The sequence below is a fragment of the Stigmatopora argus genome, chromosome 24, assembly GCF_051989625.1.
Source record: "Stigmatopora argus isolate UIUO_Sarg chromosome 24, RoL_Sarg_1.0, whole genome shotgun sequence".
NCBI classification, from domain to species: domain Eukaryota; kingdom Metazoa; phylum Chordata; class Actinopteri; order Syngnathiformes; family Syngnathidae; genus Stigmatopora; species Stigmatopora argus.
Window position 1 is genome coordinate 882,408 of NC_135410.1, and position 27,568 is coordinate 909,975.

The window sequence follows — 27,568 nt, forward strand, 5'->3', positions numbered from 1 at the left end:
ACCTTAAAAATTTGACTCCCAGTTTGAAAAATCAATAAATAAATAAAAAAAAACGGGCCCAGTTGTCAGTGTGGCACTCAAGCTGCACAGAAGCCGAGAGGAAAACACCGCTCTAGTGTGTCTTTGTTGTGTATATTGGGATGATTGAATTGATTGATTGAATCCTTTTATTGTCATTATACATTATAGAATAATGAGATTTAAAGCTTCACTACGAAGTGTACAAATAACAACAAACAAACAGACAAAAAGATAATCAATAAATAATAAATAAGTAAGAAATAATAAATAAATAAGTAAGAAATAATAAATAAATAAGTAAGAAATAATAAATAAATAAGTAAGAAATAATAAATAAATAAATAAGTAGTCAACACAACAACAAACAAACTGGGATGTGTATTGTCTTTTATGATGCTCTTTGCCCTACCTAGGCATCGGGATTCGTAGATGGTGGACAGAGGAGTTAGGGGGCAGTTGATGATCTTTTGGGCTGTGTTGATCACCCTCTGCAGTGGTTCTTAACTTGGGTTCGAGCGAACCCTAGGGGTTCCGTGAGTCGGTCTCAGGGGTCCGGTGGAGCCTCTGCCACAGAGGTCCAGACACATCACTCATCATGTCTATTGACGATAACATGCCCCACTTGACCATTACTGCCTGCAGATGTGTGTGCATGTGGCATTGCTTGGCCAATCAGTGCTGTGAGGAATTTCTTTATCTTGAATTTGAAAACAATCATATTTTATTTCACACTAAAGTAGGGTTCGATGAATGCGCATATGAAACCGGTGGGGTTCGGTGAATGCTCGTATGAAACTGGTGGGGTTCGGTAGCTCCAACAAGGTTAAGAACCACTGTACTAGAGTTTGTCCAGCTCTCTCATCTCATCTCTGTCATTTGCTGAACCGCTTTATCCTCAGTAGGGTCGTGGGGGTGGCTGGAGCCTATCCCAGCTGACTTCTGGCCAGAGGCGGGGGACACACTGAATTGGTGGCCAGCCCATCGCAGGGCACAAGGAGACGGACAACCATGCACACTCACACCCATACCTAGGAGAAATTTAGAGTGTCCAATCAGACTACCATGCATGTTTTTGGATTGTGGGAGGAAACCAGAGTACTGGAGAAAACCCACACAGGCCCGGGGAGAACATGCAACCTCCTTACAGGTGGACCGACCTGGATTTGAACCCAGGACCCCAGAGCTATGAGGCCGACACGCTAACCACTCGCCCCACCGGGCCACCAGTTTGTCCAGCTGTCACGCTGGTTGACTGACCTGTGAATGGCAATTTTGGTTAGAATTACAACATTAGACGTTTTAAAATTTCTACATGTAGAAAGCTTTTAATCACCCCTCATTTTGTTTTTAGTGACAATATTTATAAAGAATAGCATGGTTCTTTGTTTGAAGCACATAATATTCACAAAATTAGGTGAAAATAATTAGATTTGTTATATATTGAATAAAATTATATGAAACACTATCTTCAGTTTGTATGTATGCACACAAGAGCCACAAGACATTTTCTTGATCAGTTCAATCATCAAATAATACTTATTCTAAAAATAGAATATTCTTTTAGATATATTGGTAGGACCGTGGGGGAGTGGTTGGCGCATCCGCCTCACAGTTCTGGGGCTGAGCGTTCAATCCCAGGTGTGTCCTGACTGTGTGGCGTTTGCACGTTCTCACCGGGCTTGTGAGGGTTTTCTCCAGGTACTGCGGTTTCCTCCCACAACCCCAAAACATGCATGGTAGGCTTATTTGTGTTATGAAGCTCGGTGGCAGAGCGGAGTAGGACCCATGTGCAGGAATCAGACAACAAAAAAGGAGTGAATGTGCATAAACGTAAGGCTTTAATCTTAAGGTTGCAAAACAAAACCTTACAAACCTAACAGTGGGAAAAATCAATATAGAACCAAACTGAAGACATTGATGAAACTCATATAAAATCACGCGGACAGGACACTCAAGGAAAACATGCCAAACCACCAAACCCCCAAAAAACTTGCGAGGTACAGCTTCGCGTTCGGGATGAAACAGTTTGTGAAGGCTTTTGTGATCCAGGCTTTCCAGTTGCTTATCCAGTAGACAGGCAACAAGGCTTTGTTCTTGTTTTCTTTAAAGCTTGAGGAGGGTTGAACTCGTAAAGTAAGGCTGGCGCTACCATGAAGCCAGCCAGCAGCATCCTCACACATGATGGATGAGTGGCAGGCGATCCGTATAAACCCTGGCACTTTGAGTTCATATTTGAATAAGAATGTCCAGGAAGACATCCCTTTCCAAAAAACGTGCTCTGGAAGACAACCATTCTCTTCCCCAATGTCTCGTGTCGCTGCCTGCTCTGACCAAGGCCAGGACGCTGGGCAGACTTCGCTCGCTGACAGGCCGCTCGAGGCAGCGCGCAAACGTCGCCGGATGGCCGGCTAACCGGCCACCCTCGGGTCACTGTGGCTCCACTTTTTAGCCTAAGGCCCCGCTTTGCAATGGGGAGGAGGCAGTAGCTCTAGTAATGATTCTTCCATAGGATGCTTAGGAGGCATTTTAAATGAAGATTCAAATTCCAAACAAAGCTGGAAAAGGCTTGGCATTGGCTTCATCCAAGTGGTAATGTGCGCGATGGGAAATTCTTCTTCTTTGGTGCTGAGAGCCACCCAATTCAGCGCCGAAGAAGCTGCATCCTGACCTCCGCCATTTTTCATCTCCCGTTTTACGGTTATGATTTCAGCATAAATTCTGACATTTTTATGAACTTTTTTTTATATATTCCGCAATGTACTGAAGCTGCAGTGGTCAAGAATTACAGTACATTTATGGTAGGATTGGTTTGAAGTCTTTGTGATCTGGCAACCCTGAAAGACCAGCACCAAGTGGCTTGCGGGCCGATGGCTGGGAACGACTGATTTACCCTGTGGCGGAGAAAGCCGCACAACAGAATGCCTCCACTTTGGAGCCCAGAATCAAAAGTTTGTGTTTTGTTTTGTTTTTGTTGTTTGGTGTCGGTGTCACTGTGTAAACGGTCCCTATCATTACTAGGGAAAGAACAAAAAGTGAGAAACTATTTTCTATTAACTACTTTCAATTGACAATCAAGTTTGTTTACAATAAGATGTCATCAGATTACAGAGCCATTTGAACTAATCATTACAATAAAATGATTTTCAGGCATTTAAAACCACACTCACTACATTTAATCTATATGTTACAGGCGATACAGATAGCCCAATTCACAGGCAATTGGCACGCAACTTTTGGAGTGACTGGGTCATGATGTCAGTCTCCTCTCCTGCCTGTACTGTGAGCACTAGAAGGACATAATTTCCAGGGCACTCTACCTCTAACCTGGCAGCCGCTGAAAATCACTCACCACCCTGACATTACTTTTCTTCTGACAAATATATACTCTCACTGGCCAGCTCGCTGAGCTAATGCCTGCCAAAGTATACCTGTCCAAGAAACAGTTCTTATTAATTATTTAGTCATTTGTACTCCTGTGATACCAAGCAATATTCTCAGTGGCGTAAAATCCCCAAACACTCCCTGATCGCTTATTTTTTTACATAAGAGGCTTCCGGTGAATTATTTCTTGACAAAGACAGCAATCTCAAGGGATGCATGAATATAAATATAACAAAACTATGGCAACGCTTACATTTAGCATCCATTGAGGTGTTGTATGCTTTCATCATCATGTGTGAAGTTCCTTATTCTATACTAATTGTACCCAAGGATGATTATTTATTGTTTATCTTTCCCGTTTTTAATTGTCCAGTTGTCTCAGCAGCACGGAACAAAGAACAGAGTGGCTGTTAATCTGACTGTTACCAGACTACCACTGCCACCGTGCTTTTGCTGAGTTAAATCCCCTTTTTCAATCCACAGAGAGGGGATCTGAGTGGGCAGTTTGAGAGAAAACTGGGCGTAGGGAAAACAGCAGCAAATATGTTGCATTCACTTGAAGATAGTAAAATTGGATGTGTGATTGGTTACTGAGAATACACAATTTGAAATGAAAAATATGAACTTTTATTGGCAGATTAGAAAAAAAATCAGTCATAATTTATAAAAAAAAATAATTATTTGAAAATTATTAATAGTGGTAGCCACCTCGAGTTGTAGAGGTTCACACCACCTGAAGCGTGTGTGGAGTTTGCATGTTCTGCCATGCTTGCATGGGTCATCTCTAGGCAAATATTTCCTCAGAATTTTACTCGTACAGTAATACCTTGACATACGAGTGCCCCGACATACAAGCAATTTGAGATACAAGTAAACTTTCTAGCAAATATTTTCCTTGAAATACGAGACACATTTTGATATAAGCATGCAGCCTATGCTTATGAGAACATCATCTCGTCGCAACTCCTGTGAATGTCTCTACAAGCACTGGGCGGCGCGTTGCATTTTTTCAGTGTTTTTTCCCCCGTCGGTGCAGAATGGTGCTCGCTCGCCAATACGAGAGGACTATACTACTTCCCGTTGGCAAGTGGTCGTGCATTATCCTATTGTGGGGACATTTGTGTGCATCATTTTCGGAATATTTTGAAGGGAAGTCAAAAGCAAACAACCCTCGACAGGTTCCTTTTAAAAACCAGATAGAATAAAGGTGTAAAAATTTAAAACAAAATTAGAATTAAGTTTAGAGTAAGGTTAGATTAAATTTATTTTTGATTTTTTATTAAATTTGTGTATGTTATGTTATGAGCGCGTTTCTGTGCAAAAAGTCTTAATCTCTCTGTCACTCTGTCCCTCTCTCTCTCTCTCCCCTCCACGAAATCCGTCTAATTTTAATACTATTAAACATCATAACCACTACTTATTTGTTATTCTGTTAATAGACGGCACATTAGAACAAATAAAAATGATTTTTCCATTCCAATATCCTGTTTTTGGTGTTTTTTCAGAGGGTTGGAATGAATAAATTCGTTTTTAGTTCATTTCTATGGGAAATGTTGATTTGAGATACGAGTAAATGGACATACGAGCTCAGTCTCAGAATGTATTAAGCTCGTATCTCAAGGTACCACTGTATCTCAAATTTCCCTTATGTTGGGGCACTCGTATGTAATAATAATCGGACATAGGCTTTGTCATCGTCATTGACTTGACAAAAAGCCTAATTGTCATCATACCCAGAAACTGCGTATGACGAAATTGGTAGTGCTTCTCCATAAGGTGCGTTTTCCCGGCAAAAGACCCAAATAAGTGATAATTTCGGACTCGTAATTTGGCATTCTGCTTTGATGGATACATCGCATCACCCCCCGAGCGGATCACTTACCTCTCACTGTCTTTCACTTACCTTCAGTCAGCCAGTAGGAGGCAGATCACCGCCCAACGTCTATTCATATTACCTCGCCCTGAAGTTATTACGCAGAAGGGATTGTGTGTCGTGCTACCGCAAGTTCAGAATCCTGATGGCTGTGGGAAAAAACTGTCCTTAAGCCTATGTGTCTGTGCTTTGTGAGACCTGTAGCGTCTGCCAGAGGGCAGCAGCTGGAACAGCTTGTGACCAGGGTGGTATGGGTCCCCGACAATGTTGCTGCTGAGGTGGCGAGGGCTGGCAATGTCTTCCAGTGAGGGCAGAGAGCAGCCGACGATCTTCTGGGCAGTGTTGATCACACTCTGCATGACCTTTTTGTCTGCTGCGGTGCTTCCAGCAAACCACACTGTAATGCAGTATGCCAGGATCATCTCCACAGTGGCTCTATAGAAGGTTACCAGAAGCTTAGTGTCCAAGTTGTTCCTCCTGAGTACCCTCAAGAAATTGAGTCGTTTCTGGGTCTTCTTCACCACTACCGTGGTGTTGGTAGACCAGGAGAGCTTATCCGTGACGTGGACCCCCAGGAATTTGAAGGACTGTACCCTGTCTACGCATACTCCATTTATGAGGAGTGGGGCCAGATCTGTGCTGCGTTTGCGAAAGTCCAGGATTATTTCTTTAGTTTTCGTGGTGTTCAGTGTGAGATTGTTCACCAAGCACCACAAAGACAGTTTGTTGACCTCATCTCTGTAGGCTGACTCATCCCCTCCAGGGATGAGTCCGACCACAGTGGTGTCATCGGCAAATTTGATGATGGAGTTAGACTGGTGGGTCGGTGTACAGGGAGTACAGAAGAGGACTCAGTACACAGCCTTGAGGGGAGCCAGTGCTCAGTGTAATGGAGGAAGAGAGGTGGGGACCAAGTCTAACAGTTTGTGGTGGGTTGGTTAAAAAGTTCTTTATCCAGCAGCAGATGGAAGAGGATAGTCCAAGGTGGTAGAGTTTGTCAGCCAGAATGTCCGGTATTATAGTGTTGAAGGCTGAGCTATAGTCAATGAAAAGCATCCTCACGGTGGTGCTCCAGGTGGCTCAGTGCTGTGTGTAGAGCTACGGCGATGGCGTCCTCAGTGGACCTATTTGCTTTATAAGCAAACTGGTGAGGGAGGGATTGTATCCCTGATATGGCGGGCGACCAACTTTTCAAGGCGTGAGTGCAACAGGCCTATAATCATTCAGGCTGTCAATGGTTGGCTTTTTAGGGACAGGGATAATGGTGGCAGATTTCAGGCAGGATGAAATGATGGATTGTTGCAGGGAACAATTGAAAATCTTTGTGAAAACACCAGTCAGCTGGTCAGCACAGGCTTTGAGCACCTTCCCAGGTACTCCGTCTGGGCCAGCAGCCTTCCTGGTGTTCACAGTCCGCATCAATAAATAATCACTAAATAGTAATGATCAATAAATAATCACTAAATAGTAATGATCAATAAATAATCACTAAATAGTAATGATCAATAAATAATCACTAAATAGTAATGATCAATAAATAATCACTAAATAGTAATGATCAATAAATAATCACTAAAGAGTAATGATCAATAAATAATCACTAAATAGTAATGATCAATAAATAATCACTAAATAGTAATGATCAATAAATAATCACTAAATAGTAATAGATAAATAAATGGCCAACGTAATAAATAAGTAGTATAAGTAGTAGTAATAAGTCTTGATTAGGTCCTTGGTTCAGAACTCGAGTGGAATATGGTGACAGCTCTTGGGAAGAAACTGTCCTTGAGTCTGTTTGTCTTGGCAGTTATAGCTCTGTAGTGCCTTCCAGAGGGCAGCAGGTTGAAGTGGTGGAAGCCGGGATGCATATTGTCTTTTATAATACTCTCTGCCCTTCTAAGTCGCCGGGATTCGTAGACACTGGACAGGGTGGGTATGGGAAGTTGATGATCTTTTGTGCTGTGCTGATCACGCTCTGCAGTCTTTTCCTGTCGGCTTTTGTGCTGTGCTGATCACGCTCTGCAGTCTTTTCCTGTCGGCTTTTGTGCAGCTTCAGTGCCACACTGATACAGCGTCGGTCGGCATGATCTCAATGGCAGACCAATAGAAGGTCACCAGCAGGTTGGTGTTTAGTTGCTCCTTCCTGCGTACTCTCAGGAAAAGTAGCCTTTGCTGCGCCTTCTTGTTGAGTGCTGTGGTGTTTGCTACCCAAGTGAGATTAGCAGAGATCTGGACTCCTAGGAATTTGAAAGTCTCTACTTGCTCCACACATTCGCCATTAATATACAGGGACAACGGAGCAGCATTGTTCCGCCCGAAGTCCAGGATGAGTTCTCTGGTTTTGGAGTCGTTCAGGGGCAAGTAAATTTTCCCTTGGAGTGTGAGCGTGAAAGATTGTTGGTCTCCTTGTGGCCTGTGATTGGCTGGCAAGTAAATCTGCCAACTGCGTATAGTTGGTTGTGATTGACTCCAAAACACCCCCCGACCCTTGTGAGGATTAGCGGAAAATGAACCAAAAATTGTGGAAAGATTCTACTCTGGGCGGCCCGGTGAAGCGAGTGGTTAGCGCGTCAGCCTCACAGCTTGGGGTCCTGGGTTCAAATCCAGGTCACGTCCATCAGTGTGGAGTTTGCCTGTTCTCCCCGGGCCTGCGTGGGTTTCCTCCGGGTACTCCGGTTTCCTCCCACGTTCCTAAAACATGCATGGTAGGCTGATTGGACATTCTAAATTACCCCTAGGTATGAGTGTGAGCAAGAAATGCTGTCTGTCTCCTCGTACCGTGCGATTGGCTGGCCAGCAATTCAGGGTGTCCCCCGGCTCTGGCTGACGGGGTCAGCTGGGATAGGCTACAGCACCCCCGCGACCCTAGTGAGGATATAAAGAGCTTCAGAAAATGAGATGATATGAGAAGATGCTACTCTGCAATACAGATGCTACCTATGAAAAACAAAGTCAAATGAAAAATGGTAGCAATCTAACAAATTCAAGTAGAATGTTATGCAGTTAAAATCTAAAGCTTGTTTGAAGCGTGCGATGGTTTATATTTTTTCCTACTTCCAATGAACACACCATGAATATCTAACTAGGTCACGTGAGATGCTCGGCTAAAAAATGCAGTGACGTGCGAGAGTTCCGTCAGTGTAGCGGCGTCTGACATCCGACCGTGCCGGGCCATCAAATGCGGTACCCGCTTGCAAAACCCGACAGTGGTCGGTTCGAGGCAGGAAAGCGAGGATGCGGACGAAGAAAGAAGCAGACAGCGCAAACAATGGGGTGAACATGGCGTTTTTGCCACAGATACGGAGAACCCTGACTGGACTGGTGGGATTCTATTGTTAGATGAAATTGCATCGTTTTTTTCTCCAACGCGTTATCTGCGTGCAGCAGTCAAGCGAGAATCGCCCACCACCCGCGCTGCTATTCCTCCCCTTTTAAAGCTGGTGTGAAAGCTGCCGCGCATGTCTCTTATTTATTTATTTTGTAATAACTTGAAGCCCTTGGTGAAACAACTTGGATAGGAGCATTGGGAAAACAGCGGGGAGAGGCGCTCATCCTTCAAGAAGTGTCGGAGGGAAGCTGTGCTGTATGCCGGAGAGGAGGAGGTGCGGCAGGGGAAGCTTAAATAATCCGCAGGGTTGAAGACTCTGGAGGTGGCCGTGAGGGGGGACGTAACACGAGCAATGTGTGATTAGAAGAACGGGTTTTTGAATCGGCGATGTGGACTAAAAGCGTCAGGAGTCACAGCCAGTCGATTGCAGTCTTGACAGAAGCAGTATCAACATGAGGAAGAGGAGGTACGCTGCACGTCTCGTGAGTTCTCCACATCCCCATTATTTATTTACCCGTCCCCACCCACCTCTCTCCCCTCTGAGTGTCACACTCAAGGTATCATACTTCCACTGGCGGCTTGGCTGTCACTCCATTCGCCAAATTTGCATCCCTTACATTAGTGGTACCCAAGCACCGGTCCGTGGACCGGTACTGGTTCGTGAGCCACCTCATACCGGTCCGTCTGCGTAATAAATATTAAGGTTTTCAATATCGCCATTCTACTTGAAATGAGAAAAGTTGTTATAATAATAATAAAAAATAATATAATAATAATAGTAATAATAATACAAAATATAATAATAATAAATAATATTATGATAATAATAATAATTAATATTATAATAATAATTGATATTATGATAATAATAATAATTAAAATTATGATAATAATAATAATGATGATGATGATGATGATGATGATGATGATGATGATGATGATGATGATAATAGTAGTAGTAATAATAATAATAATAATACCTGTTTTCTCCTTTTAAAACCAATAATTGCAATCTTTTAAATCTCGTATTTTATTTTTTTCTGGTTTGTGTTGTTTTTAGTTAAAAAGGATTTTTTTAATTTTGATGCAGTTCTTTTAATCCGATTTAAAAATGTATATATCTAAGATGTCTCCTCTTTCCCCTTTTATTTTTCACTGTAAATAAACAGATTTTTAAAACTAATATTTTCCCTTTTAAATAAAAAACTAAAGGTTAAAACATGATAGATTTAATATTTGCCCTCTTTTCTGATTAAAAAAAATGTAAATGAATCTAAAAAATCCCCTACAAGAAATTGTTTCCGAATAAGAGGCTCAAAAAGAAGATTTGTACTAATTCTAATGTCCAAAAATGATCTATCGATCAGCACGACCGGAAAAGCTGTCAATTTATTAATGGTTTAATTTTGGCAGCCTCGTTGAAAGACATAACGGCCCTCCGGATGAAATCGAAACTATAACGTGGTCCGTGACAAAAAATGAGTTTGACACGCCTGCCTTACATTGATTCCCAAATGTAACCCAGGCAGTTGTTTAAACAGCAGGTGGGAGGGAGGTTTGTTTTCACTATCATAATGCTCATTTCAGATGTAGCCCATACGACAATGGGAATTTACTTGTGTCCTAGGTAGAGTGCAGAATTGTTTTAGTTCAAAGAGAGTTTGAAGTGAGTCCTTGGCAGTTCCAGTACCATCACCAAATGTATTTCGTATTAATTTGCAAATGATCTAGTTCGCGGGGGGAAAAAAACTCTTGGGCCTGCCAAAGAGAAAAGGCCAGGGAGTTTCCGAGAGTCGCAGTGGTATTTGGCAGTGAATCAGGCATAGAAACTGATGCCAACAAATGAGGGAGACCATAAAAATGAATGAAAGGGAACAAATTATGAAAAAGTGACTTCAATTGATTGTATACACAATATGCTTCAGCCTTTCAAATGTCTATGTCCCTGTCAAGAAAAATACAGAAATGTATTTATGCTGTGAGAAAATCGGAAATAAATTTGTCTAGATTTTGGCATGATTGCGACTCATTAGCATAGAAGTTTTCCTTGATAGCCCATCCGGAAATCAGTGGCGCAAAACTGTTGATTTCACAGAGAAAAATCCGGAATTCTTTAGGGAGCAAGTCTCGATTCTGTGTCTTGAAAGTTGTTTTTCCACGAGCATTAAAAAACAACCAATTGCCAGTCACGTAGCAAATGAATGCAAGAAATATGTAACCATTCTCTAATGAAATTGATTGCAACACCTGCTCTGCAAAACATTGCGGTTAAAAATGAATACATATTTTTATTGTATTTTTCATTCTTTAGCAGGTTTATTTGCATTACTACTGCCCAGTGTTATTTAATAGTGGCTCGAATTCACACAATAAAAAATCCCACCGTGAATTCCTTCTCTGATGAGGGCAAGGAGCTACAATTCTTGTGCAAACTAACTGGAATTTTGTCTACTTTTGTAGCTGCACATGTTGAATGCGAGAAGTAATATGAATGATAAGACTACAATTATTACATTTTGGAAACAAATGTAGTATTTTACAATACAAGCAATACAATACAATACAGCCTCTTCATGCACTGCGATCACAATACAGCAGGCCATTGCTTCTAAAAGTTGCAAAGCCTGGGTTATTGGATTGGTGATAATTCTGCTTGCATTTACTTCTGAAAAATCATTTCCATTCCTTCTAGGATTATTTTTTTTAATGTTTCAGTTGAGGTTCTGCTGACCCCCCAAGATAGAATCCAAAGTTTGTGATTTCAAATTTGAACGAAAAAAGATGTGATAGTTATCATAATTATCGATATTGACAGATTTTTTTATCATTATTGTTGGGGCTACTTGCCAACACTTAAATAAACTCGAACACAAGAGCACACATTGAGACAGAAAGAATGAAATTTAAGGCCGCGTCTGCAGAGGCGGGGGTCAAGCAAGAACTCAGATGCCGGAGAATGTGACTACTCTCCAGGCCTCTCCAAGCTATTTCCCGCACTAAACCTGCTTCAACGGTGTTTTTAATAGAGATAAGACAAGTCATAAAAATGGCAGGCGTTAATACAAATGAAGGAGGTGGAGGACAAAATGGTGTAGTGCACATTTGAACCAATAGGTGTAGATAAATTCTATTCTAGTGACTTCTAATACATCAGAGTGCAAAAGTGTGCAAGATTAAATATAAGAATACAATTCATATTTCACAATTATAGCCATTTTTTGTCATATAGATAATGTAGATGTAGTTCTAGATGTAAATGTAGATATAGATATATAGATATAGATATACCGTATTTTCTTATTATTTGTTGCTAAAAAATGACTGAATCCAGGGTATGGCTTATATGCACATAAATCAGACTTGACATGCACGAAACTGCGGCCGATACGTTTTTTTATTACAAAATAGAGAAAAGATAATCAGATAAAATTCTAACTTTAATTTTGATTTAAATGAACTTAGATTACTGTACACACTTAAAAATAACTTTTAATCTTACTCTTTAATCTTAAATTTAAACCTTGTTGTGCAATAACAGAGGCAAAGATTTTAATCTATTCCACTGCGGCTTTTGAGGCGAAACTTCTTGCTTCCCCATGCCTGTTTGTTTCTTCCAGTTCATTTTTTTTTAATTGTCGAACCAGCCACTACTCGCTTTTAAGGGTTTTGCTGGTGTCTTTTTCAGATGCTTGTTTCATATATACCGTATTTTCACGACTATTCGGCGCATTGTATTTTAAGCCGCAGTGTCAGTAACGAGTGCTATTTCTGTATTTTAGACACACAAAGCACGCACCGTTTCATTACACGCATAGTTTAATTCGTTTGTCCAGGCGGCCACAATTCATTCCCAAATGGTAGCTAGCTAGTAGCTAGCGTAACTATTCCAAGGCTGTCTTCCATGGTTCGCAACTGTATTGATGCCAATCGCCAGGCCTCAATCCGTTCACAAATGGTAGCTAGCTAGTACCTAGCGTAACTAGTATTCCAAGGCTGTCTTCCATGCTTCGCAACTGTGTTGATGCCGATCGCCAGGCCAGTCCATTCGCAAATAGTAGCTAGCTAGTGTTGATGCCGATCAGCACCCACAATCCATTGGGTGTATTGACAAAAAAAAACTACATATCCCAGCAGTCACTGCGCAGTACTTTATCTACGGGAAAATAGTAGAGTCGGGGGCTGCTTGCCATAGTTGTCCTATCGACGGATTTATTTTATTTTATCGTGATAACAATTTTAGTATTGGTCCATCTATAAAGCGCACTGGATTATAAGGCGCCCTGTCTATTTTGGAGAAAATTTCAGATTTTTATGTGCGCCTTATAGTCGTGAAAATACGGTATATATATATATATATATATATATATATATATATATATATATATATATATATATATATATATATATATATATATATATGCCAACTTAAGTGGGTAGTACATCGGCCTCACAGCTCTGGGGTCCTGGGTTCAAATCCATCCAGGTTGGTCCACGGGTGTGGCTTTTGCATGTCCTCCCGGGCCTGCGTGGGTTTTTCTCCGGTTACTCCAGTTTCCTCCCACTTTCCAAAAATGTACATGTGGGCTGATTGGACACTCTAAATTGCCCCTTGTCCATCTCCTTGTGCCCTGGGATCGGCTGGGCACCGATTCAGGCTGTCCTCCCGCATCTGGATTACATTTCGAATCTTGCACTTTACCTATGGAGAAACACTATGCCGAGCCTATTCCAGCTTTGTTTGGATTTCAAATCATCCTCTTGAGCGCCAATGAGCCCAAGAAAATGAGACATGATGACAGTAACCGAAAAATTGACGTTGCAATGGTAACGTGGTAGCATGTCATTGTGGCATAAATGATTCTACTGTGCGTTTTACCAAGAAAGAACAAGCAAACATTCAGAAGATGGCCACAATATATTTTTCCAAGGACACTAAGTGGTAAACACTATGAATACAAAAATGAACCAGCATTATGAGGGATTTATGCCTTAGATACCGCCGTGAAGCTGGCATGACGAGAGGACGTCCACACACTCATTGCTTGAGCCTCTCGGAACCTCCCCAATCAACTTACAAGGACCTTGTTGAAATGATCCGCATGTGAGGGCAGCGGACAATGACAAGAATGAGGATGAAGAACGTCTTCCTTTATTTAAGACAGGCAGTTTGCAACAACAGGTCCAGGAGATTGGTGACAACATGGTCGGAGCCATTGAATTTGGCAATCGTCTTGACAGTGTCATGTTCTTGTCCAACAGCATATTTGTACAAAAAAAGAAACAGTAGTTGCCATGTTCATTGTGCGCCGCATAAGCTCCTCCTCAAAAGGTCCCCTACGTCGCCTCCTGAAGATTCCATCGATGTTCCATTACCTCTCAAATCTGATGAAGAGGACTTGGACTAAAGGTCCCGATAACCTGTTTTTATTTTTTTAAATCAAGCAGAGATGAACTATTTTCACTTTTTTATTGATATATTATATTTAGATACTAATACATAACAATCTTTGCATACAACTATAACTGTTATATTTAATAAATACACTTCTTGATAATCTTACTTGTGTACTTGTATTTTTGTATAGGCGCAAAAACATAGTATGGTATGTTGGGGTGATCCGACTTCTCAGTTTATCGATTAGCACGGCCATGTCTGGTCTACATTATCCGCAATATTCAAGGGATTACTGTAAAAAAGAACTGCGGTTCTTTTAAGTTGGAATGGTTGTCGGTCTATAAGCAAATAGAAGAACAAGCGGTGAAACTGGGTCTGATATTTTCTTTTTTGGGCGAGGAAGGTCTGCTCTGCAAAACATGCAGTGAAGGACAGATGTGAAAAATAAGGTGAATTTGAGTCAGATTTGTGTATATGCTTGTGACATTTATTAAGATGTTTTATTTAGGGATATTAATCATTAAATTTTATTATGACTAGATCATCTATGGGTAGTAGAAATGCACCTGCTGATGGCAGGTTTAATAACTGGTGTGTGGCCATAGCGAGCACTTCTGATGTTGCTCAGAGTGGTCCTCAGTGTGCTCAAGGAGGTTGTCTGTATGCCCAATCATATTAAAGATTAGAGGCTGCAAGGTTATAAAATACATCTGGATCTTAATTTTCAAACCCCGGAGGTTGCCCTTTGACATTCATTAGTTTTCCGTACCGCTAGGATCAATCCTAGCCAACTATGGGCAGCAGACAGGGGATCCTAAATTGGTTGCCGGCCAATCGCAGTGGACACGAAGGCGGACAACAAATCACGCTCACACTCATACCTCGGGGACATTTTTAATTGAATTGAACTGAATTGATTGTTTTTATTGTCAACATAGTTAGTATAATGAAATTTAAATCTTTCACCTCGTAGTGCACAAATAACAACAATAAACAGTCCAAGCGAGATCAGCAGAGCGGAGTGGTCTTGTTCCATCTGAAGTCCAGGTCCCATGGTTTTGGAGACGTTCAGCTGCAAGTTGCTGAGAGTGCACCTCTCGCTGACTCTATGGACGTAACAACAAAAAAACAAACACATAGATAATCAATTTATAGTAATGATGAATAAATTATCAATAAATAGTAATAATAAATAAGTGGTCCACATAATAAATAAGTAGTATAAGTAATAAGTCTTGATTAGGTCCTAAGTGCAGAACTCGAGTTGAATATGGTGACAGCTCTTAGAGTGTTCAATCAGTCTATCACACGTTTTTGGGATGGAAATGCCATACTGGAAGGTACGAACCAGGGATTGAACCCTCGATCACTGTGAGGTCGATTCGCTAACCATTCGTCCACTGGGAGCCTGCCTCTTGATACTAAATGATAAGTTCAAAAAAGTGCATATCACATTTCATATGTGTTTTGATAGCTTTTGTTTATTCAGGCTTTGTGCCCTCAGGCCATAGTAGTGTCCTACTGGGAGTGGCAAATCCACACAAATCGAAGGGCGTAAAAAAAACTTGTGTTTACATAAATAGAAAGACAATCTCCTGCCCTACCCAAAAATGAAGAACCATGTTCATATACGTACACGAATATATTGTCCTGCCGCTAATATATTAGGGAATAAACCAAGAAAATGTGTTGCTTTGTCTGTCTTTCGGTTAGAAAAAAAGAAAACAAACTATCAGTACTATAACGAGTGGCCCGGTGAACGAGTGGCTAGCGCATCGGCCTCATAGTTCTGGAATTGAGGATTTGATCCCAGGTCGGTCCTCCCCATGGGGAGTTTGCATGTTCTTCTCAGGCTTGTGTGGGTTTCCTCTGGGTACTCCAATTTCCTCCCCATCCCAAAAACATGCAGAGTAGGCTGGTTGAGCTCTCTAAATTGCCCCTAAGTATGAGTGTGAGCATGAAAGGTTGTCTGTCTGCTTGTGCTCTGCAATTGGCTGGCCACCAATTCAGGGTGTCCCCTGCCTGGTGCCCATAGTTAGCTGGGTTACGCTCCAGCACCCTCCACGACCCTTGTGAAAATAAGCGGTTCGGAAAATGAATGAATCAGTATTACAAAAATTTTGCCCCCCAAAAAATATTGAATTGAATAAAATATAATCGGACATCACCCTTCAATGAGAAAAATGCTTATTATTTTTTGTCATATTTGAGTAATTACTGATTTTAGTAGTAATCCAGGTTTTATTTTAAATTACTAAATACTTGAAAGAAATGAGGGAGCAGCTTCTCGTCAATGTTCCGAGGTTCTCTCCTGCCCAGTTGCATTTTCTTAATGTATGTTTTGAAAAAGAACATGATATAAACAACCCCAAAGGTTGTTTCCAAGCTCCCCTGTTGCATATTAAAACAGTTTTTGCATTTAAGTCATGCTGATTCACCATTCCTAATGTCCAAGTATCTGAAAAAGAATGGTCAGGGAATAAATTAGTTCGGCTCACTATTTAATCTGTTTGTTTCTGCCTCAGTGTGGCTGCACCCTGCCCTCTAGGGGGCCCTGTTGTCTGATGCAAAAGTGGTCCGTGTGGGTAATGGGAGGTGCTAAAAAGCATGTCGGCTGGTGGCAAATATATAACACAAGAACCAGCATCTTATTATTTCATGTTTAAGTTAAATAAGTACCACATTTTCACTCACATATGACGTATTTATAACTAAAAAAATTATGACTAAATCAAGGGTACAGCTTATATACGCATTTGATTTGACATGCACGAAACTGCAAGGTGACATAGACGAAACACCATAACGCAAGCCAGAAAAGATAAACAGATAAGACCCTAAACAGAGTTTATTTTGACGTTTATGAATGAAATTCAAGAAAAGAAATAAATTGCATTTTGCATAAAATGTGAAAAAACTCACTTACTTGTGCCTGCCATTGCTCGCTCAGGGCGCCACTATATTACCTTTTACTGGTAGGTAAACGTGCTTCGTAGTGTCTTTCTAACCAATCTTAGCCAAGCTTAAAATTATCTCGAAACACTTTGAGTAGGACTGTTGTTTCACAAATGAAAAATGTTCATGTTCTCGCAAAAACAAAACACTAAAATAGACACCTTCTACAGTGTAGAAGGTGTCTAAAGCCCCCAATAACCAAAAAGTGTAGAATCTACACTTTTTGGTTATTGGGGGCTTTAGTCCAAGTCCTCTTCGTCAGATTCAAGAGGGATTGGAATCTTCAGGAGGCGCCATAGGGGCAGCAGGAGGAGCTTCTTTCTGTGAGAGGTTTTCGGCACACAATGAACATGGCGACCACCATTTCTTTTTGTGTACAAATTTGCTTTTGACACTGCCAAGACGATTGCCAAATTCAATGGCTCCAACCATGTTGTTATCAATCTCCTGGACACGTAGTTGCAATCTGGGTATCATATTGAAGATCTCCTGCAGAAGGAAGACCACTTTCTTCATCCTCATCCTCGTCGTTGTCCGTCCCCTCTTCTTCTGCACTCCTGTGTTGACGTTGTTGGAATAATGATTAATACCCTTAAATCATTATTAGTAATATTTAATTAAAATAGGAAAACATATTTAAACATAACTGCTTACACTTGCAAGGAGGTACCTTGTGACGTCGTCTTAGTCCCCAAGGCATTCTGAATTGCAGTAACTGAATCATTGTATTTAATCGCGACACTCGAAAAACATGTTATGTAATCAGTACAATAACACCCTAGATGGTTAGAAAAACAACTGTGTGAGAATAGCCGAAGTAAGCATAAAAGTTGAACAAGGCACCCAAACAACGGTGTGAGGAATTGCATAATATTTTCATTATAAGGTAAACAAAGCATTCTAAAGTAACCCAAGCAGTATTATAATGTAAACAAAGCATCCGTATTTTCAAACAATAATGCGATTATCGCCATCTGCTGCTGGAGTCCCGTCAAAACAGTCCCGTTGTGTTTTGCCGAAAAGCGTCCGAAAACAATGTGTCCTTGAGCTGTGGGGCCTTGAGGAGACGATGGGGAGGAAAAGTGTCTGTGGTCCCATGAATTAATTTATAGCCTTATTACTTATTAAAAATGCTTACAACACATATAGAAACATTCCATAATAAATCTAACAGACGTCCTCTCGTTATTTCAGCTTATCTACTGGGTAATTCCTTTATAATGCTGGTTATTTTTTTTATTCATAGTGGTTACCACTTGCTTAGCGTTCTTGGAAAAGAATATTGTGGCGGTCTTCCGAATGTTCGTTTCGTCTTTCTTGGTAAAACACACGGTAGATTCATTTATGCTGCGGTGGGGTGCTATGACTTTAGCATATGTAGCTACATCACTTTTTCAGTCACTGTCATCATGTCTCATTTTTTTTTCTTCGGCTCATGGGATGCCAGGACGCTTAGGAGGCCTTTTGAACGGCGACTCAAAATCTAAACAAAGCTGCAATAGGCTCGGGGTAGTCTTTCTCCACAGGTGATGTGCGCGACAGGGAATTCACTCGCAACAAAACAGTAGAAGGCAAGATGTTGCCCTTGTCAGCCAATTCATATCGTTCTTCTTCGACGGAGAAAATGGCTTCTTCTTCAGTGCTGAGTGCCACCCAAATCAGCGTCGAAGAAGAAGAAGCGGCCATTTTTTCATCCCATCTTGACCTTTCGTTTTTCAGCGTGACTTTTGATATATTTATGACGTTTTTTATACTTAATATAAAAAAAAACGTGATGTACTCAAGCCACGAGGTGGTGAAGGATCACAGTATTTTTTTAAACTGAGATGCACCCAGTAGTAACGAAGGACCACTGGATTACATGTACTCCCTCCTTTATGTAAACTACAATATTAAATATGTTTATGTTATTGCCACTTTGATGTTGTAAATCATAACAAATAGATTTAAGCATTCGAGACATTGAAACTTTTGTTATGCAACCTTGTGAATTAATTAATGCATTCAAATTCTGCATTGTCGACGGGTATTTTCAATACTAAACTGCCTGTGCTGGCTCAGAGTGAATTTTAAAGGTTGGACATATCAGCTCCGTCCACATATTACACACTCGCTTTTTATGCAAAAGGATAGCAACAATTACATCCGTTTGAAAACGTAAACTTAAGTTTTCTTTCTCTTGTTAGAAAAGATATTTGCTGTCACTGTGCAGTAATACTATATTCTACAATTATACCTGTAATATATTCCTGCTTGGGATTGGACACTGTATAGCCTTGGTGGTCTAATTTAGACAGGTAGGAAATGTTGGTAACCCTTAATTGACAGCCGTAGAGAGATTATGATCGCTAGAGCCTGGCACTGGCTTTAGTGCCACTGCCAACCGTATCCTGAAAACTCATTTTGACAGATGAATTTTTCCCCTTACTACACAGCAGGGAGGTGATGACACTCAGTCATCCAAGTGCCTCAGTGTAACATTAGACTGTATCATGGTGCGCAAACCTCCAATTTATAAATATACCCAAGGCATTAAGCTTAATAATTACATGCATGAAGAAGCATATAATTACATGCAATAAACGCATTATATCTGCTATTTCCACTGATATTGCATTTATACTGTAATATACTGTCATTTTTTGGATCCAGCTCTCATTTTATGATGGAAAAGATCATTTGTCGGTTGACTTTTTTGCTTGTGTGTAACTCTGATTTAATAACACAGAACTGTTGGTGCCTCTGAATGACCATTGCAGGCAGAAATATAGCTGTAGTCTTTTTTCAACCATACAACACCTTCATTCTCAAACTGTCATAATATGTTAATTTAGTTTGCAATCTTACTTTTTTCCACATCTAATTATTGTTGTGTATCTTAACTAGTGAGATCAACGATGTTAAATCACTGCCATATTTATGTCACGTTTTTCTTTTTAAAGATTCAAATATTATCCTGGTGAGTAATTCAAAATTAGAGGCTACAAAGAAATCTATCATTTGTGCTGCAGTTAATCATAATAAAAAAATGCACAAAGTGTGTCATTGTGAATCATAAATAGAATGGCACTAATAATAATCCTCTCTACAAGTAGATTTAAGGTGTTTTCACATGTGTGGCTCAAGCGTGAAGTCTGCTTCATGAAGAATCATTGATTGCTTATGAATTAGGGCACGTTGCCCATGCCAGGGAATAGTGGTGGCCCTTTTGGCACTTCGACAAGGCAAGCAAATTTTCTCCGAAGAGGTGATTCAGTACACCACCACCATTCATTTATGGACGTTAATTCAGGGTGTCCCCACCTCTGGCCTAGAGACAGCTGGGTTAGGCTCCAGCACCCCCAGCGACCCTAATGAGGATAAAGCGGTTCAGAAAATGAGATGAGATTAAAACATATCCTATTTCAGTGAAGCAAGCTCTGACATCAAAAGGCGTGTTAACATACTGTTTTAGTGAGCATCCACTAGGAAAGAGGAAGCTTTGATAAAATTTGCTTTCAAAGTTTTGCGAGCTTTAGGACATTTCAAAAGGAGCTTTCTAGCCAAGATAAAAATTATCTCAAAATGCTTTGGGTAGGACTGTTGTTTCACAAACGAAAAATGTTCATGTTCTCGCAAACACAGGGATAGTCCTTGCCCTTAAATTATATTAGTCATGGCTTTCATGTGCAACTGCAGAAGATTTAAAATATAAAACAGAAACTAAAATAGACATCTACACTTTTTTGTGTTGAATTATTTTATTTTAAATTTTATATTTAATTTAATTCATTCATTAAGTCATTTTCTATACTGGTTATCTTCAAAATGGACATAGGAGGTGCTGGAGCCTTGAATTTGTATCCAGCCAATCGCAAGGAAAAAGGAAACGGGCAACTACACACTCATATTTAGAGCAGCGGTCCCCAACCTTTTTCTCACCATGGACCGGTAAATCTCTTTCTATTTTCTCGTGGACCGGCTAATGGGGAGGGTGACAACTTAAGAGAAAATTGTGCAGGGTGCACAAGCGACGTCCACAACAGCAAAACAAAACAAAACAAAATCCCAAACATAATAGCCATTATTTATTATTATTATAACAGTGGCGGTCCGTGCATTTTCTCGTAGCGCCTTCAACAAATCAATCCAACCTTCAAAAACTATGTTATGGCTATAAAACCTCTACTGCAGCTACAGCTGCAATACATAAGAAATAATCAATAAACCAATGCACAAAAATGGGGTAAAATCCACTTCCCAGCAGCATTTAATGATTAAATACAAATACTGGAGCTTTTCAGACATTACAACCGGGCCAGGGGGGTGATTTTCCCGGGAAAAGACAGCGATGAACGTCAATGGCGTACCGGCAAACATTGCCCGAAAATTGTGTAAAATCCAGCCAAAAACAGCATTTATTGATTAAATATAAAAAAACATCATGAAGACGTGAAGTCGCGATAATCAAGGGAAGACTGTACACCTTCAATATTCAGTAAAAGTCATGCTTCAAGCCTAATGCCATACTTTGTTTGTCTGTTGTCTTTTCAGATCAGAGGAGGTGACCATTATCACATCTTGAAGGAGGAAATACATTATAGAGATGACCTGCTCATCCCAAATCCCAAATAAAAGTCTCTAAGATTTCCAGAAATCACTATTGCCTTCTCAGTGCTACTGGGAGCACATAACTGGCACCACATGAAGTCCCAAAGACTTCAACCTGAGATTGCACTTCATCTGCCAGCTGTTTTATTGTATTTTCTGGTAAACAGATGTTTAAGGTGATTCTATGTGACTACCACAGCCGCGCATTCTCGAGCAGCAGCAGCCCCCTGCAACCTCAACCTGCACCATGCAGTGGAGACGGAGATATTGTTGTCCCGTCAAGATGACATGGATCCCCAAGCGCTCGCTGTTTCGGACCCATGTCGCAGGTCTTGTCTCAATGGCACTGCTCTTCACCCTCTTCTCATTTTTCTGTCGTCAGGACTGGCTGCCTGGCCGCACTGGACCACGGGAAAACCCACTTGCCTACACTGTGAAGGGTTTTCGCAATCCCAAGGGGGAAGCCAACCTGAGTAGCTCCCTTAGGAGCCTTTGGCGGGAGACAGGGATTGTAGCACCAAAGCCTCTGCTCAATATCAGTTCCCAGCAGGTGGAAGGAGCAGTCGGTGAGGCAGCAGAAGTACTTGGCGGAGGGTCAGGGGTCCGAACGGCTGCAATGGGACTAGGTGACTCTATGAGCACTAATAACAGTTTACAAAAGGAGATGGGCGTTGGTGGAAAGCTGAGCGCTCAACCCTACCGTTACATCTTAAACGAACCTTTCAAGTGCAGCGACAGTACACCATTCCTTGTCCTGCTCATTGCTGCTGAACCTAGCCAGGTTGATGCTCGAAATGCCATCCGGCATACATGGGGTAATAACAGTGTAGCAATGGGCCTTGGCTTTGTACGTCTCTTCGTGCTCGGCATGGGAAAAAGCTCAGATACCTTTCTTCAGAGCAGCATTGCGGAGGAAAGCCACATTTACCATGACATAATCCAGCAAGATTATCAGGACACATATTACAACCTAACTATCAAAACTTTAATGGCTATGAACTGGGTGGCTACATACTGCCCACAAGCCTCGTATGTGATGAAGACAGACAGTGACATGTTTGTCAACACAGAATATCTTATTCAGAAACTGCTTAAGCCTGAGCTGCCTCCCAAGCAGAGATATTTTACAGGCTATCTAATGAGAGGCTACGCACCAAACAGAAATAAGGACAGCAAGTGGTACATGCCACCCGAGCTCTACCCCAGTGAGCGTTACCCAACATTCTGCTCTGGCACAGGGTATGTGTTCTCAGGGGACATGGCAGAACTTATTTACCAGGCCTCTCTTAGCATACGTAGGCTTCATCTTGAGGATGTTTATGTTGGGATATGCCTTGCAAAGTTGCGCATTGACCCAACTCCTCCTCCCAACGAATTTCTCTTCAACCATTGGAGGGTGTCCTATTCCAGTTGTAAGTACAGCCACCTCATCACGTCACACCAGTTCCACCCAAATGAACTCATCAAGTATTGGAACCACTTGCAGAGCAACAAGCACAATGCCTGTATTAACATAGCGAAGGAAAAGAATGGTAGGTACAGGCACCGTAGGTTCCATGGAGAGCGGCCTCCTTGATATCTTGTGTTTAGAGAGGTGTGCATTTCAACAGCTAGTGGACTTTTGGGCCCCTGCACAACTCACTATATAGGAAGAGCACATTGGTTTCGGTATTGTGTACAGTTGATGTTTCAAATTATATTTGGGTTGGTGGCGGGCAGCTCTAGTATTGTATCATGTGCTTCAAAGTTGTGCAATGTCAGACAAATCTGACATATGGAGCATGGGGGACTAATGCTTACGCCGAAAGTCGGTTTTGATAATAAAAAGCTTCAGACACAAATGTGTTTACACAAAGGGAACTGTACATTTATTTTGTTGAAAGTTAAACTACCTAATATGAATGAAAATATCTTTTTTCTGACTGCCTTCTGTGTTTCTGTTAGTGTTTACTTTCCAGTTTCATCCAATACCACACATTAAAATTGTTTATCTGCTGTAGCCTGTATTTTATCTGAAAAATAAACATGAACGCACTAAAAAATGACTCAGATTGTCTTTCTTTTCAAGCTTTACACTGAGCCAGAAGCATTCACAGAACATTCTTTCATTATTCTATAGTCTATACCTTTTATCCTGTCAGGGTTTAGAAATAGCTTGAACTCGTCGCGTTGGCCTCACAGCTGTGGGGTCCTGGGTTCAAAACCAGGTCATGTCCACCAGTGTGGAGTTTGTATGTTCTCCCCGGGCCTGCGTGGGTTTCTTCCGGGTACTGTGGTTTCCTCCCACATTCCAAAAACATGCATGGTAGGCTGATTGGACACTCTAAATTGCCCCTAGGTATGGGTGTGAGAGTGCATGGTTGTCCGTTTCCTTGTGCCCTGCGATTGGCTGGCCACCGATTCAGGGTGACCCTAATGAGGATAAAGCGGTTCAGAAAATGAGATGAGATGACCGCGTATCCTCGTATATATATATTTGGATCACTCCTATTATTACTATACCATACTACATGTTTTTGTGTCTTTAGAAAATTACAAGTAAACAAGTACAATTATCAAGAAGTGTATTTATTAAATATTACAATTATATGCATATGAAAAACTGCAATGTATTAATAATAAATATATTAATGTATTAATATCCAAATATAATCCATGAACCTATAACCATTTTAAAAAACGGTTATTGGGCGCTTTAGTCGGAGTCCTCTTCGTCAGATTCAAGAGGCATTGGATCATTGATGGAATCCTCACGTGGCACCGTAGGAGCAGCAGGAGAACTTCCGCCATTTTTCATCCTATTACCTCTAACTTCCGGCAGGAAAAGGCAATAAATAACCTAGAATTCAACAACAAAACCAAATTTAAGCTTGTGCTGTATGATCATATGATTTCAACCGCATCATATTTATTGTCATTGCTGAGCTAACATTACTCCACCCTGTTGATATCGGCAGATCGATCTTCCACAATGTACAGTTATACCGTGAGATACAAGCTTAATGCGTTCCAGGACCGAGCTCGTATGTCAATTTACTCATATTTCTAAATCAATTTTTCCCATAGAAATGAACTAAATACAAATTAATTTGTTCCCACCCTTTGAAAAAACAACAAAAACATGATATTACAATGGAAAAACATGTTTTCATTGGTTCTAATTCACCACCTACTCACAAAATAACAAATACCCATCTAGTGGTTATGATCTTCAATACTAAAATGTGACAGACAGACAGCGCGGACAAGAGAGAGAGAAAGGACAGGGGAGAGACTTGACGGACGTGCTCGTGACATAACATAAACTTTAAATTTAACTTAGATTACTGTACACACTTAAAAATAAGTTTTAATCTTACGTTACACAAAATGTAAACCTTCCTGTGCAATAAGCGAAGCAAAGATGTTAATGTATTCAACCGTTGCTTTCGAGGCGGAACTTCCTGCTTCTTCATGCCTCAGAACCGAGTGTTCGTTTCGTCTAGTTCAGTGGTTCTTAACCTTGTCGGAGCTGCCGAACCCTACCAGTTTCATATGTGCATTCACTGAACCCCACCAGTTTCATATACACATTCACCAAACCCTACTTTAGTATAAAATAAAATATATATATATTTAAAAATTTCAAGATATATAAATTCCGCGCAGCACTGATTGGCCAAGCAATGTCACGTGGTCATCTGCAGCGAGTAATGGTCAAGTGGGCACGTTATCGTGAATAGACATGATGAGTCAATGTGTCTTGACCTCCATTGGCAGAGGCCCCACCGACCCCATGATACCCACTCACCGAACCCCTAGGATTCGATCGAACCCAGGTTAAGAACCACTGGTCCAGTTAGTTTTTTTAACTTATGGAACTAGCCATGACTCGCTTTGAAGGGTTTTGTTTGTGTCTTTTTCAGATGCTTGCTTTGCTTTCAAGTCCATGTAGATTCTGCTGGCTTTTTGGATATTATCGACTCGCTCAAACTATCTCCCGCTAACTGTTTATCTTTTATCCATATTAAAAGAAGGCTCTCCATCTCGTTATGAATGTCACTGCGCAGCTTTGAAATTATGGTTAGTCCTTTGGAAGGCTTTATATCCTCATCCTTCTGCTTAAGGCTGGTACATTTTGTCTCCTGTCCTCCTGTACTCCTGTCATATTGGCAAGCCACCTCAGTCATGTGTACACCACTGTCATGTTTTTCGATTATTTCGTGCTTATTATTAATTGTCATCATATGCTTCTTCTTCTCACTACCCTCCATTGCACGGGCTTGCTTAGGACCCATTGTTTTTACCTTAATTCTGCACTGATTAACGCAAAATAACATATATGCCCAGTGCTCCTAGATATCTTTCACACGTAGGGAGATCTGGCGAGAAAAACAGTGTGCTGTTATCATAAGCAGCCTCTCGCCAGCTTGGCCGGGCAGGGTGTCTCGTATACTCGTATCTCAAATTTGTCTCGTATCTCAAGGCAAATATTTGTTCGGAATTTTCCTTGTATCTCAAATTTCTCGTATGTTGGGCCACTTGTATGTCAAGGTATTACTTTATAGTATACAGGATACTGTACATGACCCCCTCCAGTAACATTCCTAGATGAAAGTCATTAGAATGAAGCGGGGCCCACCATTACTTTGTAACCCAGAGTTTCTGCCAATACCATGATTGTTTTGGATATGGAATAACTCTACAGATCTTTTTATTTCCAGCAATCATTTACGTTTTCCACTCTTTTCACCAGCATTTTTTTTCTTAATCATACATCCCCTGTGTACAGTAACAAAAATTTGAATTGGTTAAAATATGATGAGCAAATCCGTATTACTCCCTCTGTGTTGTAATTTCACAATTGTACAGTCAGTAATGACTCTCTTGGGTAGCTTCCAGTTTCAGGGCACCACCAACGCTGTCATAACCTTACCATGGCGGGTGTCAAAATCCATACTTAATTACTTTAAATGTAGGTCAGTTATACTTTGTGTCTTTCCCTTTAATAACTCACCAGATTTTAAATAAGTGACAGAGCATCAAGCATGCCATGTTCTAAATGATACTTGGTCATATCAGGGAATCATGTATTTTGGGATCTGACAATACCTGGACAGAACCTTTACTTTAATCAAATTTATTTTTTCCACCCTTTTTGGCCACCCTAACAAATTGACCTAGATTTGAAACATTTGGTTACCTGCGATTGTCCGCCCACCGATTAAGGGTGGCCCCCGCCTTTGGCCCGAAGTCAGCTGGGATAGGCTCCAGCAGCCCCGCGACCCAGGTGATAAAACGGTTCAGAAAATGAATGAATCAATGAAACATGGAATACAAAGTGAGTTTTGAATATCTAAACTACATGTCTGGTAATGAAATTATTTCAAATGATAAATGTACTCTTATTGTTATAAGAGGGCCAAAAGGAAAGACAGATTAGTGATAATATAAAAATATCACTGATGAAGAAATATGTGAATTGCTGAGCTGCAGGCTAAGAGACGAGAGTTCTCATTTTGATATACATTACATCTTGTATCATCAAGTCAGGTTCATGCCATCATTTATACATTCATTCATCTTCCATACCACCTATCCTCGAAAGGGTTGCGGGGGTTGCTGGAGCCTAACCCAGCTGTCTTTGGGCGAAAGGCAGACTACACCCTAGACTGGTCGCCAGTCAGTCATCGGGCACACAGAGAGACAAGTGACCATCCACACTCCCAATCATACCACCACCAGCGGGAATCGAGTCAGGCAAGTGAACCTTTACACCATGAGGCAGCTCTCATGCCATCATATCATCAGATTTTATCGGAAGCATTAAATATCATACTGATTTAGATCTGTTTTTAACTGGTATTTGACATTAAGTTAAATATGAGAAATTTGTAATTGTAGAGGTGTACTTTACTTTTAATATCTTTCCACAATATATACAATAGTATGGCTACTTACAAAAACTTCTACATATGAAACATTCAGGTTGAAAAATGCCGCTAAAGCAGGTGTGGCCAAATTATTCCACAAAGGGCCACAG

General features: G+C 40.8%; 1 protein-coding gene across 2 annotated transcripts; it reads left to right on the forward strand.

The window, feature by feature from the left end:
• The first annotated feature begins 8,407 nt into the window (after positions 1 to 8,407).
• b3galt2 (UDP-Gal:betaGlcNAc beta 1,3-galactosyltransferase, polypeptide 2) lies at positions 8,408 to 23,585 on the forward strand. Of its 2 annotated transcripts, none has more exons than XM_077594702.1 (2): positions 8,408 to 9,088; positions 21,490 to 23,585. In XM_077594702.1, exon 2 carries the CDS (start codon positions 21,794 to 21,796, stop codon positions 23,120 to 23,122), a length of 1,329 nt encoding a protein of 442 aa, XP_077450828.1. In that variant the 5' UTR covers positions 8,408 to 9,088; positions 21,490 to 21,793; the 3' UTR covers positions 23,123 to 23,585. The 2 variants fall into 2 exon arrangements, with proteins under 2 accessions (XP_077450828.1, XP_077450829.1); XM_077594703.1 differs by having other exon boundaries at positions 8,408 to 9,072.
• Positions 23,586 to 27,568: the final 3,983 nt, after the last annotated feature.

Coding starts and splice junctions, on each gene's coding strand:
- b3galt2 (XM_077594702.1), top strand. CDS start 21,794: ATGCAGTGGAGACGGAGATATTGTTGTCCCGTCAAGATGACATGGATC.